This window comes from Leptinotarsa decemlineata, unplaced genomic scaffold (assembly GCF_025532065.1).
Source record: "Leptinotarsa decemlineata unplaced genomic scaffold, Ldec_3_MD MMD2_tig00003335_RagTag_RagTag, whole genome shotgun sequence".
Lineage (NCBI taxonomy): Eukaryota > Metazoa > Arthropoda > Insecta > Coleoptera > Chrysomelidae > Leptinotarsa > Leptinotarsa decemlineata.
Window position 1 is genome coordinate 4,199,565 of NW_027412587.1, and position 14,999 is coordinate 4,214,563.

A 14,999-nucleotide genomic window follows, 5' to 3' on the forward strand; every position below is an offset into this window, starting at 1 on the left:
TGGTGTAACTAACGCGATTTTATGACATAACCTTCGAAGTGATGTACTATACAGTGCATTTTTTAATGTCTCCTCCTTTTATTTTTTGAACGGCTCCACTCAAAAAATTTGAATTGGGGATAATGAAATTAATGCATGAATACTTTATTTTGAAGTGAAATTGACAGATGAAACTTTCAATATGGCGGCTGGGCACCACCTGGGGAAAAAAATTGAATGGAAAGGAGGTCTTGTGACATATTATGATTCTGAAGCTCCTGACAAATACTTACCACCCTAGAATATGAAGTCAATATCTTTACCAACTACAAAATGGCGGAAAATTTAATAATTTCCTTAAGACAAACACATTAATATCGATATTTCTAGAAATATTTCTTTTTATCTGCCATATGGCAATTCCAACAACCCGATAAGGTTTGTGAAGTTATTTTTTGTTTATTTAATCTACAAAAAATGTCAATATAACAATGAACATTATTGACCATTCCGGAAGAACAGCAAGTGCAAATAATTGGTGACATGGTAGTAATTTTTGAACAGTCTACTTATTCCGTCGCGAATGTTTGTGAGGTGTCTCCTTCTAGTGTGTGGAGACTTTAGAAGAGGAATAGGTATCATCCATACAAAATTAAAATGGTACACCAATTAACTGAAGATGACCCTAATTGAATCACAAAATTCGGCGAAATTATGACGGAAACCATTGCAAGGCATCCTACCCATCTCCACAAAATTTGTTTCAGTGACGAATGTAAAATTGCCGTTATTGGAGTGACACCAACCCTAACGTTTTCCGGGAAACACATACCCAATATCCAGAAAAAAATAACGTCTGGGCAGTAATATTGGAAAACTATATTGTAGGACTTCTATTCATTGATCAAAATTCAACAGAGGAATTGTATTTGAATATGCTGGAAACTACTGTTAACCTTCTCATCACTGAAATCGTCGAAGCGAATTCTAATGAATTCGATATGGATATTGTATTCCAACAAGAGGGAGCACCACCACAATAATCCAGACAAGTAAGAAACCATTTGGATACTACTTTTCCCGGTCGTTGGATTAGCCGTCAAGGTCCTACAGAATGGTCAGCCCCCTCGCCAGATTTGACTTCTTTGGACTTTTTTATGGGGCTATTCGAAGCAAAAGGTGTACGAAACGGAACCTGATTCAATATTGGATATACGGCAGAGAATAATAAATTTTTGTAGAGATATTGACGATACTGTGTTCGAAAATGTTTGGCGTGAAATATCGGATAGGCTGTTCATATGTCAAGAAGTTCAAGGCAACTATTTCGAGCATATTCTGAACTGACCTCATTTTATGTAGATAAATGTCAATGTATTCAGGCAATTATTAAAAGTTTCGCCATTTTGTAGTAGTTGAAGATATTGACATTATATTCTACGGTTGTGAAGCATTTGTCAGAAGCTTCTATTTAATTTTTTTCCCAGATATGGCCCAGTCGCCATGTTGAAAGTTTCATCTGTCAATTTCACTTCAAAATAAAGTATTCATGCATCAGTTTCATTATCTCAAATTTAAGTTTCTTGAGCTGACACGTTCAAAAAATAAAAGTGAGGGGGACATTAAAAAAATGCACTGTATAAGGCTACCTAAATTTATTTTTTCTTGCCATATTCTCAATTTTGCGATAACTCCCAAGATCAAAATTTTAATTGTATGGTGTGGACGGCAAATATAATGTGCATGAAACTCTTAAAATAACTAAAGATTAATATCGTATTCGTCTGAATAACTTTTCAATTGACACATTTTATATGACCATCATTTTGAACATTAAAATGGATTAGCTGGATAGCACAACCGTCCCGACGTCAAATTTCAACCAATGTTCACAAAATATTATTGAACACATTAATACACACACATAAACACATAAAATTTCCTATTGAATCACTGTATTCATTGGCGAAAATCGTTTGAAAATCCGTCAGGTAATTTTGCGTACAGCTAGACAGATAGATGCGGCGAGGGGACTTTGATTTATATTTTATAGTAAAAATTCTTAATCAAATATTGATTTCCGACTACAATTAGGTATAAAGTCTATTTGTATTCATATTGTTATGAATTCGTGTGGTTGTGATTATAATCAAGATTCATTAACCTGATATTGAAATGTTCGACTGGATTTATAATGAATGAAAGAACATATTCTGAGACAATACATACTTCAAATATTAGGAAAGATATCAGTGCATTCTTCGAAGTTAGTGTTTTGAACAGTTGCAACAGTTTGCAATCAGTGAGAAAATTATCGAAGTGCTTGAAAAGCTGGCAGTTGGTTGGCGAAAGGTCTGGGGAGTATGGTGGGTGAAGCAGAACGTCGACGCTCATTTCGTAAAATTTACGGACAGTGATGTGTGAAACGTGCGGACGGGCGTTGTCGTGGAACAGAATCGGACCTATTTCATCAGTTCGGACTTCCATTGTCTAATATAATATAAATTGATCTGAAATTCATGAAATAATATCAAAAATATTAACGGAAAATAACAATTTTATTTGAACAAAAAACTGAAATCACAAAGAAATAACACAAAACCAAACAACAACCAAAAAATAAAAATTGAAATATTAATAAAAGCTGAAAATTAAAAATTATTATTAACAAAAAATGAAAAATAAAAATTAAAAGATTTCAAACCAAGTTATGTCACGACGTTTCGATTGTTAGTATCCACAATCATCTTCGGGTGATAACTGGATTTATTCCTCCGAGATCCGACTATTTCTAGGCCATTCGAGTGCTTTCACCTATCCCCTCTTCTCTATCTCCGCTTCATTGGTTTTTAGCGGGAGATGACCGTTTGGCGAGAGTTGGCCGTTTTTCGTTTGATTGGAGATTTCTACATGTTACGTATCTCTACGCTAGCTTGACTAAATGCGTCGTTGGACAACTTATACGAGGATAATTTTCGGTGCTGAGTTCCCCGGAATGAAATTTCGCAACGTTGAACAGTGCATTACTATCATTGTCTAATGTCTGGTTAATTTTTCGGTCTGTCTCGGCAATTTGAATTCGTATAGAAAAATTGTCCAAAAATTGTTCAACATCATATAGTATTAGGCTGAATAGAGCCAAAAAAATAATATTCGGAACAGAAACACATAATATCAAAACGGACAAAACTTCTGAAAGTACCAATATTTGTGACACTTCTTTAATCGTTTTGTAGTCTCATTTTCCAATTATGAAGTTGTTATAATCGAAAGTGGGTTACCTACTCTGCTCCCGAGAAATAATTTTTGGCAAAACATGTTGTCAAGTTAGAGAGAAATGATAAATCTTAATGTTCGTCTTCGGCAATATGATATTGAACCTGCTATGGATAAACAAGAGTTATCGAGGTCATTCCAATGGCGTAGTTGAAGGAGGTTTATGAAAATTTCCTGTCAGTTCAAATTTTATAACGGATAGGTTAGTTTTGTTTCCAAAAGATACATTTCCACACATATTATAAAATGTAATTTCTATTCAATCCCCAGCAGTAGTATATGTAATCTCCATGTATTGCAACAGAAAAAATGCTCAGCAGAATTTTATTCTTGAGGCTATCAAAGACAAAAAGTTATGTCCCTGTTCAGTTCTCTAAAGAATGCCATTAAACATCTATATTTCAAAATTACATTTTTAAATATTGAGTTCAATATTCTTAATTCTAGTTCGTATTCGAAGAAGTTTTTAACGATATATTCAAAAATTGTATTTTCGTACAACTGTCATTGAAAGTGACATTCTTAATGGTTGTCAAGGGTATTAAAAGAGGATGTAGCGTATTAAAAATATTTTTCTACACCCGTACTCTAACAATACACTTATATGACCATAATCCGTTTCATAATGATATCAATTATGATACAGATTTTTCATAACGATACAGATTATCAACCAATAGAAACCCATAATTTTTCAATCAAGAATCCTGTTTCTTTGTTCCAGATTCTAACTTAAGTAACTAAATGCTTTATTTGTCAAAATCAGTTTTCATATTACCTACCTATATTATTAAAATGTCTGAAAACAGCGATATAGAAGGAATACCATCGACTCCAATATTTTTAAAAGATCAGATTAATTACAGTTGTTATATTCAATATAAATATAATTAGAATCTTTATAGTTTTCATATATCCATGATAATAGCATTAAGTTTGTGTTTTTTTTAAATATGAGTTAATTACCGTAAATGTGTTCAATACAAATATAATATTTATAGATTTTCATTATTTATCGGGTTTAGAAAAAATAGCGTATGCAACTCTCATGTAATGGTTATTAATACACTCGCATATACCATACAAAACTCGCCTTCGGCTCGTTTCGTATCCCGGTTAATACTCGTGTCTTAATAACCATCATTACATGAACGTTGCATAATATACTATTTATAACACTAGTGTTAAAAGTATTTTTAGCAATAAACAAAACGTAATTATTCAATTTTCAAGGAAATTTCACTATGAACAATAGATATAAGTAGATACAATTAAATTCTGTTACAAATGTATTATCTACATTAATCACATTATTATTATTATTATTTATGATCATGAATATGAAAAGTACAATTAGAACAACTGCTGATATTAATATCTTGCGATGTTGAAGAGCCTTGTAATATATTTGAACTATCTGAGTTGACAATTTCATGGGCATTAACATTCAATTCTTTAAGTGAAGAGGACGATGCTGTAACGCTGGACCTAGCTGTTGGGATTATTTTTTCAGCAATAGCCTTTTTATAAGATATAGATTGATATAGTCCTCTGGACTTCAATCGTAAGGGTTTTCAAGTCTGCGCCAGTTAAGAAAATTAGAATATGCGATTTCATACTGCTGAGCCAACTTTTTTGGTGATAATTCAATGGAAGCTCTTTTTGCAGCCTCTTCAATATCGCCAGGAACACACAATTCCTCACAATTGTTCTTCATTATGCAAGACATTAAACATCAGCTAGAACTTTGAATGTGACTTAAAACTAAACGTGTGAGCTATAAACAATACTGTTTGTTGGTACCCAGGTGCGGTTAAATGAAAATAGTTAACTGATAAGAGGTGTCAAAATGTGTTTTTATAGAAATAATAAATTTATCTATTCAATTATGAAAACAGGACAGTTGTACAAAAACATCTCGATACGCTCGTTTTGCAAACTGTTTCACTCACAAAATAAAACCTTACTTTTAACACTCATATCATAAGTACTATGTACCATGTCATAAGTACAAGTTTGCAACAACAATTAAATTCGAATATAACTGCAATCCTATTTTCCACAACATTTCACAACTGAACTGAAGCGCTATCTACCGAAGCGCGTTTCGCTAACCAAGTTATTATCTTTAGAGAATAACCAAAACTAATCTCCTGCTTGAGTTCTGAAGTGGGAAACGTGTTTCCATATACCAGAGGTATATGTGTGTATTCAATACACCAATCACCAATTGGTGTATTGAAACGCATGTCTGCCTAAGAGATTTTTTTGTGTTTTCCATCTCCATAGAGTACAAAATATTTTCTTCCACTGAGTTACGAAATTCTGTAGTTTTCTATAGGGGTATACACTGCCGCTAACCCTTGGATCATTATACGTTACCGAAAAGTTCAAAAATCCAATATATTGATTGCTGTGAACAACACGCATGGCTGGTCTTTTGAATTGAATGACAAATATGGAGCTCCTTCAACACCAAAAAACTTGGACACTTTTTCAAAACCATAATGTCACCAATTTTCGAATGCTTCTTGAATTATTGACGAAACACGTTTATCATAGCCAAACCTATCAGTTTATTTTTGTAATTCATAAAAAATGTTCTGTTGTGGAATAGAGAACTTAAAATTCGACAAATTCGACAAACTTGTCTAACTGCCTGTAGGAGTAAAACAGACTAACATATCATCTACGTATCCACACCAGTATTTTATTCTGCTTGCATCTAATAGAAACTGAAGCAATTAAAACGATAAACAAGTATTTTTGTAGCTAAAACAGATGGCTTCATTTGTGTTCCGCTTTAGCATTTAGTATATTCACATCTTGCATTATTCTAACAATCTCATATTAATATCCTGATGAAAATTCGATATTATGTGCGAAATAAGTGGTTTATATTATTCACCTGCTTCTTTGTAATTAGACAATTTACATGTATTACAAATAGCTATTACTGAAAAGATAACATCTATAAAAGTACCTAGTAGATTTTACTTTATTGCTACCATCCAATTTCTATGTCACTGGATATCGATCATCAATTATGGATAATGAACTTGTAGCTGGTTGCAACGGAACTGGTCGTTATTCCAAGCAACACTTTTTAGTCCAATTATTGAAGGTACAATACGCTGATACTGGGTAATTTGACCAAATAGCGCCGATTTGCATAAAAATTTGGATTTATGTTCTAACACAAGGATGAAGTTTTGATGTTGATAAATTAAAAAAGGAAAATTGAGCATTTTTTGAAAATTTTGATTAATTTTCAGTTGAGCTTCTCACCAACAGATGGCGCAAGAATGTCGTGTAGACAAGTACTTTTTGAAATTAGATGAAGATCCTTTTCACATGAAATATTAATTTATGCTGAAGACTGAAAACTGAGAAAGAACGTAAAGATAAATCATAATACTATATAATCATTATCATTTTCATAATAGTGAATTTCTTTATGAATTCATTTCAATCTGAACTGAAACGTGTGAAATAAATTTGTGTTCAATTTTTGCTAAATGAAGTTATAAATCGCCATTACGTGCAACCTCAACATTTATTATTTTCATATGAATATACTGTTTTTCAGGTTCATGTGGTTCATGATCAAAGTCTCCTTTGGAGAACATGATCGCTGTAACGACCAGAAGAGACCCGAAACTAGGTTCGTTCTCAGAGCCATAACTGGAGCCTTCAGTTTTTTAAATTTCGATAACGATATAGCCCTCCTGAGGTTGAACGACAGAGTGCCCATAACGCAGTTCATCAAGCCTATATGTTTACCTAAACTGAAAGGTAAGACTATTTTGTATATACAAGATATATAAAGGAAGTTCTATTATGCAAAATGCAATTGGAAGCGATGAATTGAATGCTCGACTCAATAAACGTTGCTGTTCTTATAAAATTGAATACATTACTCATATCAGTAATACAAATATACTTGAGGGGGTATTTTCTACTGTTGTTGTACGCAAAAACTCAAATACTACTCCTATTGAACAACAATAACATAACACCTCACGAAATTTAGTTTGTTAACGAGTATTCAGTCAAAAACTTATAGCCGAACCACGGCTCTTTTACATTATTAGAGCAACAGTCCGCGGACATTATACAATACTTGCATTACTAGACTTTCGTAGAGTGTTTGATATCATCAACCACACACTACTTTTGAGCATGCTCAATTGCAGTAGCTGCCAATTTATACTCAAATTCTCTCAATAACTGATCTCAGAAAGAGATGATAGCAAATCATCAGGCTTTCTTCCTGTAAAGTCTGAAGGACCACAAGGGTCAATTCTGAGGCCTCTACTGTTCGCTCTTCATTTCTCCTACATTCTCAGGCTCATCTATAGGCAGACGATACTCTATTATATCTCAATTTTTTTTCTCAGAACGCTGCGTGTGAAACTCTAAATATGAAACTTGAAATATTTTTAAAGTGTGCCACAGATCATTGACTGATTATAAATCCTACAAAAGTTAATTTCGGGCATACTAAATACATAGATATCATTCGTAATTCAGTAATACGAATTACTTGATTAAATCAAGTCTTGGTGTTTTGCTGGATTTTAGCTTAAGATTAGAAAATCATGTCAAAATAAATTGATACAAAGAACGTTTTCGTCCTTATGAGTGATATATAGCATGCTACATCATTTACCCATCAAACTGCAAATCCTACTTTGCGAATCCAGATAGTTCAAAATTCCTGTTTGCGGTGTATATACGAAATAAGAAGGTGGATAATATCTGTCACAGAGAAATAATATCTCCACCTTCTTTCAGAACTGAATTTTTTAGGAATCATATAGTTATCAAATCTGCAAAATTTACAACAATAACACCTGGTCTGAAAAGTCCCGGGCTTAAGAAAAAAACGCGTCTTTTTTTCATCTTTTGCCTCAAAATAGGCCTCAGTTTCTTCATTCGAGCGAAAAGTTTCACATGTGAGCATTTTTTCAAGATCTGCGAAGAGCCGGTAGTCGCTGGGAGCCAAATCTGGCGAATACGGTGGATGTGGAGCAATTCAAAGTTTAGTTCATGTAGTTTTACCATTGTTTTAATTGACTTGCGACACGGTGTGTTGTCTGATGAAATATTTTTTTGCCATATGCGGTCATTCTTTGCAATGTTGGCATTCAAACGCTCCAATGACGCTATATCATATTCGCTTTCGGCCGCTTTGGACGAGGTTAACCAGTTGCTCTCCACTAAGATGACGATTGTTTTGATTCCGGAATGAAGTGATGGATCCATGTTTCATCCATTGTCACATATCGAATCAAAAATTCCTGTTTGTTATGTTTTAACATGCCCAAACACTGCTCATAATCATCAAGACATAATTATTTTTGGTCAACAGTGAGCTCGCAGCATCCACTTGTAACAGAGCCTTCTCATAATCAAATGCTCATGCAATATGAAGCCAACACGCAACTCCACTTTTCGATCATGCAAAACGATTTTGTGGACTTTTTTATGTTTTCTGGTGTTACTGTCTCATTTATTTATTAATTTAGCGTGTGGCTATATCACAGGAAAGTATGTAACAAACGTAACATTTTCATTTCACATTTCTTAACATTTAACAAACAAACCCCAAGGTTAAGAATATATTCTATTGACACTCTTATCGCAATCAGCAAATCGGATGGATTTCCAATGTAACAATTAATTGGACAGTCCTCTATCAGATGTTCAATAATCTGCCTTTCAACGCCGCTCGGGAAAGGTATTTTTCTCCACCTGAAAAGTGAGTCGAAGCATCTATGGCAATTCGTCGTTATTCCATTAAGTGCTGTCCAAATTCGTCATTCGCATGGCATATCCCGTTTGGCAGGTGTGGTCTTCTTCTCCCAGTCTTCTTTCCACCGCTCAATCATGTTGGAGTTTTCTTCGATAAGAGTCTTTGCCGTTTCTAGAGGGGGTTTTCGTGAGCGTAGCCTATTTATGATTCTGCCGGAGCTAAGCATAGGATCGGCGTTACTTTTTCCACACTCCCTGACCAGAGCATGCTCTCGGCGAATTTGTGAAGGAGCTATTTGGCTCAGAGTGGGTAGCCAATAAGTGGGCGTTGCCTTGATTGTGTCTGATATGGTACGCATAGCTTGATTGAGTTGGGCTCGTTTGGTGTGTGGGCTGTTGATCTACACCGGTGCACAGTATTCCGCGACAGGGTACACTAAACCCAGTGCTGTCGATCTGAGTGTGAGTGCTGTAGAACTCCATGTGGTGCCGCATAGCTTTGCAGGATATTATTTCGGGTTCTTAGTTTTGCAGCTGTCTTCAAATATTTTGGGTGCTATTGTGACTGAGAAGCCTGCCTTCAAAGTTGATTTTAAGTTGGTAGTTGGTCATTCTGTTGTTTAGGTGGAATCACGATACTTTCGTCTTTGCGGCATTGAGCTGCAATCTCCAGTCGCCAAAATATCTCACAAGGGCAGCCAAGTCATTTGTTAGAATTTGCTCAATTATCTCAAACTCCCTATGGGTTGTGGCGAGCGCCCAGTCATCCGCGTAGCCGAATTTCTTTGACATAGTTTCGGGCATGTCTACCTAATTTGGACGTCCACTGCGTTCTGCTCTTAGGTGTCTCTACGACTCTGTTGGTCAGCAAACCAACGTTTAATTATTGTTTCTGGTGGAGCGGAGTCCTTGTAACATTTTTCAAGTCATTGCTTCGCTGTAACGGTATTTTTTTCCACCAAGAAGTAAAATTGAAACATGAAATTGTTTTTGATCCATTGTTTTGAAAATAACAATAGCACAATAACTCACAAGCTTTGAGTAGAATATCATGAAACTTCAACAGCTTTGTTTTGAAGGTTGGTACCAACTGAAAAAGCGGCGAATGCAATACGACTAGCGCCATCTATATGTTAGGTCCAAGACTTTTCAGTCCATGTAGTATTCCCTCAGATTTTAAAATTGGCTTTTATTGCTACCGAGTTGAACTTCGTCTTTTTTCTCAATTTCTTCAACATTGATTTTTTCAAAGATTAATCGACATGCCTGTTGAAACTTTACTTTCTGAACATTTCTCGGTATTTGTTTAAGGTGGTAGAATATGTTTCGTGGTGCATTTCATTCTTTCGGACTTCCATTGTCTAATATGATATACATTGATTAGAAATCCCTGAAAGAATCTATAAAAAAATAATAAGATAGTAGTTAGTTTAACTAACTACTGAAGATTAGCTGAAAAGTAACAATTATATTGAGCAAAAAAACTGAAATTACAATGAAATAGCTACGCTGAATGCGTTGTTGGACAACATATATGCGGCTCTTTTGAATTCTATCCGAAACCAGAGTTTCTCCTTGTGGATTATTTCAGCTTGAGATGTTTTTCCTTGCAGTGGTTTTATCATTGGTAGTAAACTAATGCAAGAAAAAACATGGTCTTTTGTGAAGAATTCAATTTTCGACAGGAACCAACGTTCCTGTCGAAAAAGCACTTCAAATCATACAGAGAAGCTATCCGAAGATGGATATCTGAAAGATAGAACAAACTCACCGATACAATTAATCATGGAATTACTAGGATGCTGTGTACGAAACCGCTACTTCCAACTGAGGGACGAATTCTTTACGCAAGATGTGGGACTACCAATGGGATCGCCACTTTCACCTGTTATAGTCAACATATACATGGAGTGGTTTGAAACACTGGCCATTGAAGAAACTCACAGGAAACCCCGAATCTGGTTGAGATACGTGGACAACACCTTCATAATATGGAACCGTGGAAATACTGAACTAGACGCGTTTCTGAAACACATCAACAGCGTAAGACCTTCCATCACTTTCACAATGGAGAAGGAAGTCCAGAACGAATTGCCATTCGTAGATGTATTGGTGAAGAGGATCCACACTAAATGGGAAACATTTGAATACCGAAAACCCACTCAATCGACTCAGAGAGGAATCATCAAGACTCTAGTAGACCGTGCTTCCGGGCTCTGTAATACAAAGGAAGGTCTCGAAAAGGAACTAGGCATCATCAAAAATGACCTTCAATGGAATGGTTACTCCAAAGTGATGGTGGAACATAATTTTACTAGAAGACAGCAAGAGCCTCACAAGGAAGAAAAGCCGCCACAACCAGTAGTTGGTCTTCCTTACATCAGAGGATTGTCGAAAAGGATGAGAAGAATTGGGTCCAAGTATAACATTAGAACCTGTTTCATCTGGGAATACTATCCGTAGCAGCCTCACAAAAACCAGGTCACCAAACGAGATCTGCAATTCCAAGAATTGCGTTTACCTGATACCCTGCGAGTACGGAGAATTATATATTGGTGAAACTAAGAGGCCATTGAAAGTTCGCATTGCCGAGCACAAGAAACACACACATCGAGAAGAAACTGGCAAATCAGGGATAGCAGAGCATGTTTAGACTCATCAACATAACATTAAGTGGTCTCAAGCTGAAATCATCCACAAGAAGGAACACTGGTTTATGATAAAATTTAAAGAAGCCGCATATATGTTGTCCAATAACGCATCAAAGCAGAGGGGATAGGTGAAAACACTTGAATGACGTATAAATAGTCAGATCTCGGAGGAATAAGTCCATTTATCCCCGCGTAATTAGTGTATACTAACAATCGGAATGTCGTGAAGTAATTTGGCTTGGAAACTTTTAATTTTCGTTTCTTGTTAATGATTTTTATCTCGTGTCTCGTGTTGCTTGTATTTTATTTCATTGTAATTTCAGTTTTTTTGCTTAATATAATTGTTATTTTTCAGCTAATCTTTTTAATATTTTATAGATTCTTTCAGGGATTTCAAATCAATTTATTTCATATTAGACAATGGAAGTCCAAACTAATGAAATATTTCTCAGCATGTTCGCATCACATCAAGTTTCAGTTTTCTCAACATTTAAGAAAAGCTCTTTGGATTCCACTTCTCTATCTTCATATCAGAAATTGTGGGGAAGAAAGAAAGAAAGAAGAAATGAACTCTTTCAAAAAGTTACATAGATCGTGCATAGAAGGTTAGGTTAGTTTAAATTAGGTACAAAGTGAGTGGGTCTATTCGACCCTCCACCGCAACCCGCAAGGATTTATTGTGGTTTATACCTATCCATACTCGACCAAATAAACCCAGCTTCTTAACGAAGCCGATTAGTTTGTATGGTGAGTGGTCTTTCAGGTCAGGTGGTAAGAGTGCGGCTCTGCCGACCTCTCAAAACCTGATTCGGTCCCCAGCGAGGCAGGCACAGAGTATGTGTTTCTACTGTTTCATCATTTTCCAAACAGAGGCGACACACACTGTCTTCCGACAGTCCGAGTCTCTGCATATGATGATTCGAATGACAGTGAACTGTGAGAAGGCCTATTAGACATCGTAGTTCATCCCTACTGTAGTCCAACAACTGTTTAGTATCAAGCTTCGAAGGGGGAATAAACGCCTTGGAGTGAGCCAATCCTGGAAGATTCTGTCAGAAGCCCATAAATTTTCTTGCCAACCAGGTGTTTAATATTTGTTTGGCAAAGCCTAAAGCGATGCCAATGACAGGTTCTGGTCCGATGAAGCTGCTTGCAGCTCCCTCTTTTGCAAGAGAGTCAGCAGCCCCATTGCCTTCCAGGCCAGTATGGCCAGGAATCCAGACTAGAGACAATCTGTTAATAAGTCTTCCTATCGAGGAGAGTCGTTTTTGGTAATTTGCTACCAATTTAGACGTTGCTCGGTAGGAGCCAAGAGCTTCCAACGTCGCTTGACTGTCCGAAAATATTTTAATTGACGTTGGATTCTTCCAATCTCTCCGCACACAATTCAATGGCGTTAATTTCCGCATGAGCATAAGTTTCTAGGCAGGTAGATATCTCTGTCCTGGGTCTGCGACTAAAAACATCTGCACCAGAACCGGAAGGTGTTTTTGATCCATCTGTGAATCAACAACCATCTGCTCTTAATATTTCCTTCTCCCGGAGGATCCAGTCCTCTTTACTCGGGAGGCATAAAAGGTACTTTCAATTAAAAACTGGAATAAAAAGATCTCCTAAAAGAACTAATTTCATATAAATATTGTAATACACAAAAATCACTTTTTCTAATTCAGTTCGTACTGTTTCATTAATTTATAAAATTCATGAAATTTATAACATTTTGATAGCATTTATCATTGGATTGAATTCCAGGGCTAAATGTTGACTCATTTACTGCACTCCAGACCCTTTTTCTGAATATTCTGCTAAGAAAATCATTTATTTGAACAGATTGCTCAAACTACATATCCCAATACCACCTCATTCTGTAGAATATATTGACTTATCAATATTATGAAACATATGAACACTATAGTTAATATTGAGATGACAATTGAAAGATCAGTTGATTGAAAAAATCCTCACCCAACAATTTAAATTGTTTGTTATCTTATTGCGAAGATATAAAATAAGCTTCTCCTGAAAGGAAATTGTTCACAATTCATTCTCTGAGTAATACTTGCATTTTTTTAGATAATCTTTATGTCGGATCCATTGCAACAGCTGCAGGTTGGGGAACACTCAAAGAAGAGGGAAAACCATCCTGCATACTTCAGAAAGTGGATGTACCTGTTATCACTAATGACGAATGCAAATCAACAAACTATTCTTCCAAAATGATTTCGGACAATATGCTGTGTGCCGGTTACCCTCAAGTTGGTAAAAAGGATTCTTGTCAGGTATGGATAGTTGAGATTTTCATAAATGTTTCAATTTACCTTTACACAAGTTTACTACAATGATGCTAGTAATCAAGTTTGCCACGAATAGTGATAACAGTTTTTCTTGTTTGTATTCCATTCAAACAGTGGTTTAACTGGAATCAATTCCATCAAATTAAAGTTGAATGTACTTTTTCAACAACTTTGCCAATTTTGATGTTTAATAATAGTGTCTAATATATCTTTCGATTTCATTTTAATTTATTCATTATTATAATACATCCAACAGGCCCATTGAAAGGAGTATACATTAATAGAGCAGGTAACTATTTCTAGATAAATGAAAGTATAAGTGAACATTTTGATATTCAGTTAAGAACTAATCTATACAAACTATTTCTAAACTGATTCAGGGTAGAAAAAATCTATAGAGTATTTATTTACACTTCGACACATAGAGGTTACTTAACTGTAAAAATGGTTCTGATAAAATTGGGTACATTGATGCGGAATGTGATATTTGATCTGGAGGTATATCAAGAGACGTTAAAACAATTAATTTGGGATAATAGAGTTGGAGAGTCTATGGCACCATTGACCAGTTTATAGATGAAAATGAGATCTGCAATGTCTCGTCTTTTTCTCAATGTCACAAAATTAAATTCGTTCAGGAGACAAATGTATTCATAATTTCCAACCGAATAGTTTCCATGTTTCTTTTACTTGAGGAATTTCTTCTGCACCCCCCATAGCATCAATGTATTTTGTTTGATTAGAAGTCCAGACAGAACTACAGTACTGTAGTTTACTACATACCCACCGAATACATTCAAATGATCTAAACTCTCTGCAGTTTCTTATAACAAATCCCAGCGACTCAGAAGCTCTCTGAACATTACTTCCAATGTGCGCATTAAATATAAGTTTATAGTCAAATAAGATTCCTAAGTCGAGAGTATCATTAACTCTTGGTAAGTCGAAATTATAAATTGTATAATTGAGTTCGTACGGATTTAATATTTGAGCATCAGTCATAATTTCAGATTTTCCAACATCGAGAAAGAGTTTGTTCTCA

At 35.3% G+C, this 14,999-nt stretch overlaps 1 protein-coding gene across 1 annotated transcript in view; it reads left to right on the forward strand.

Moving 5' to 3' along the window:
- LOC111509214 (venom protease) overlaps positions 1 to 14,999 on the forward strand; it is a 38,976-nt gene that overhangs the window by 16,622 nt on the left and 7,355 nt on the right. Inside the window, exons 4-5 of the mRNA XM_074177971.1 lie at positions 6,845 to 7,050; positions 13,737 to 13,942. Coding sequence (XP_074034072.1) covers positions 6,845 to 7,050; positions 13,737 to 13,942 — 412 coding nt within the window. The remainder of the gene's footprint in view (positions 1 to 6,844; positions 7,051 to 13,736; positions 13,943 to 14,999) is intronic.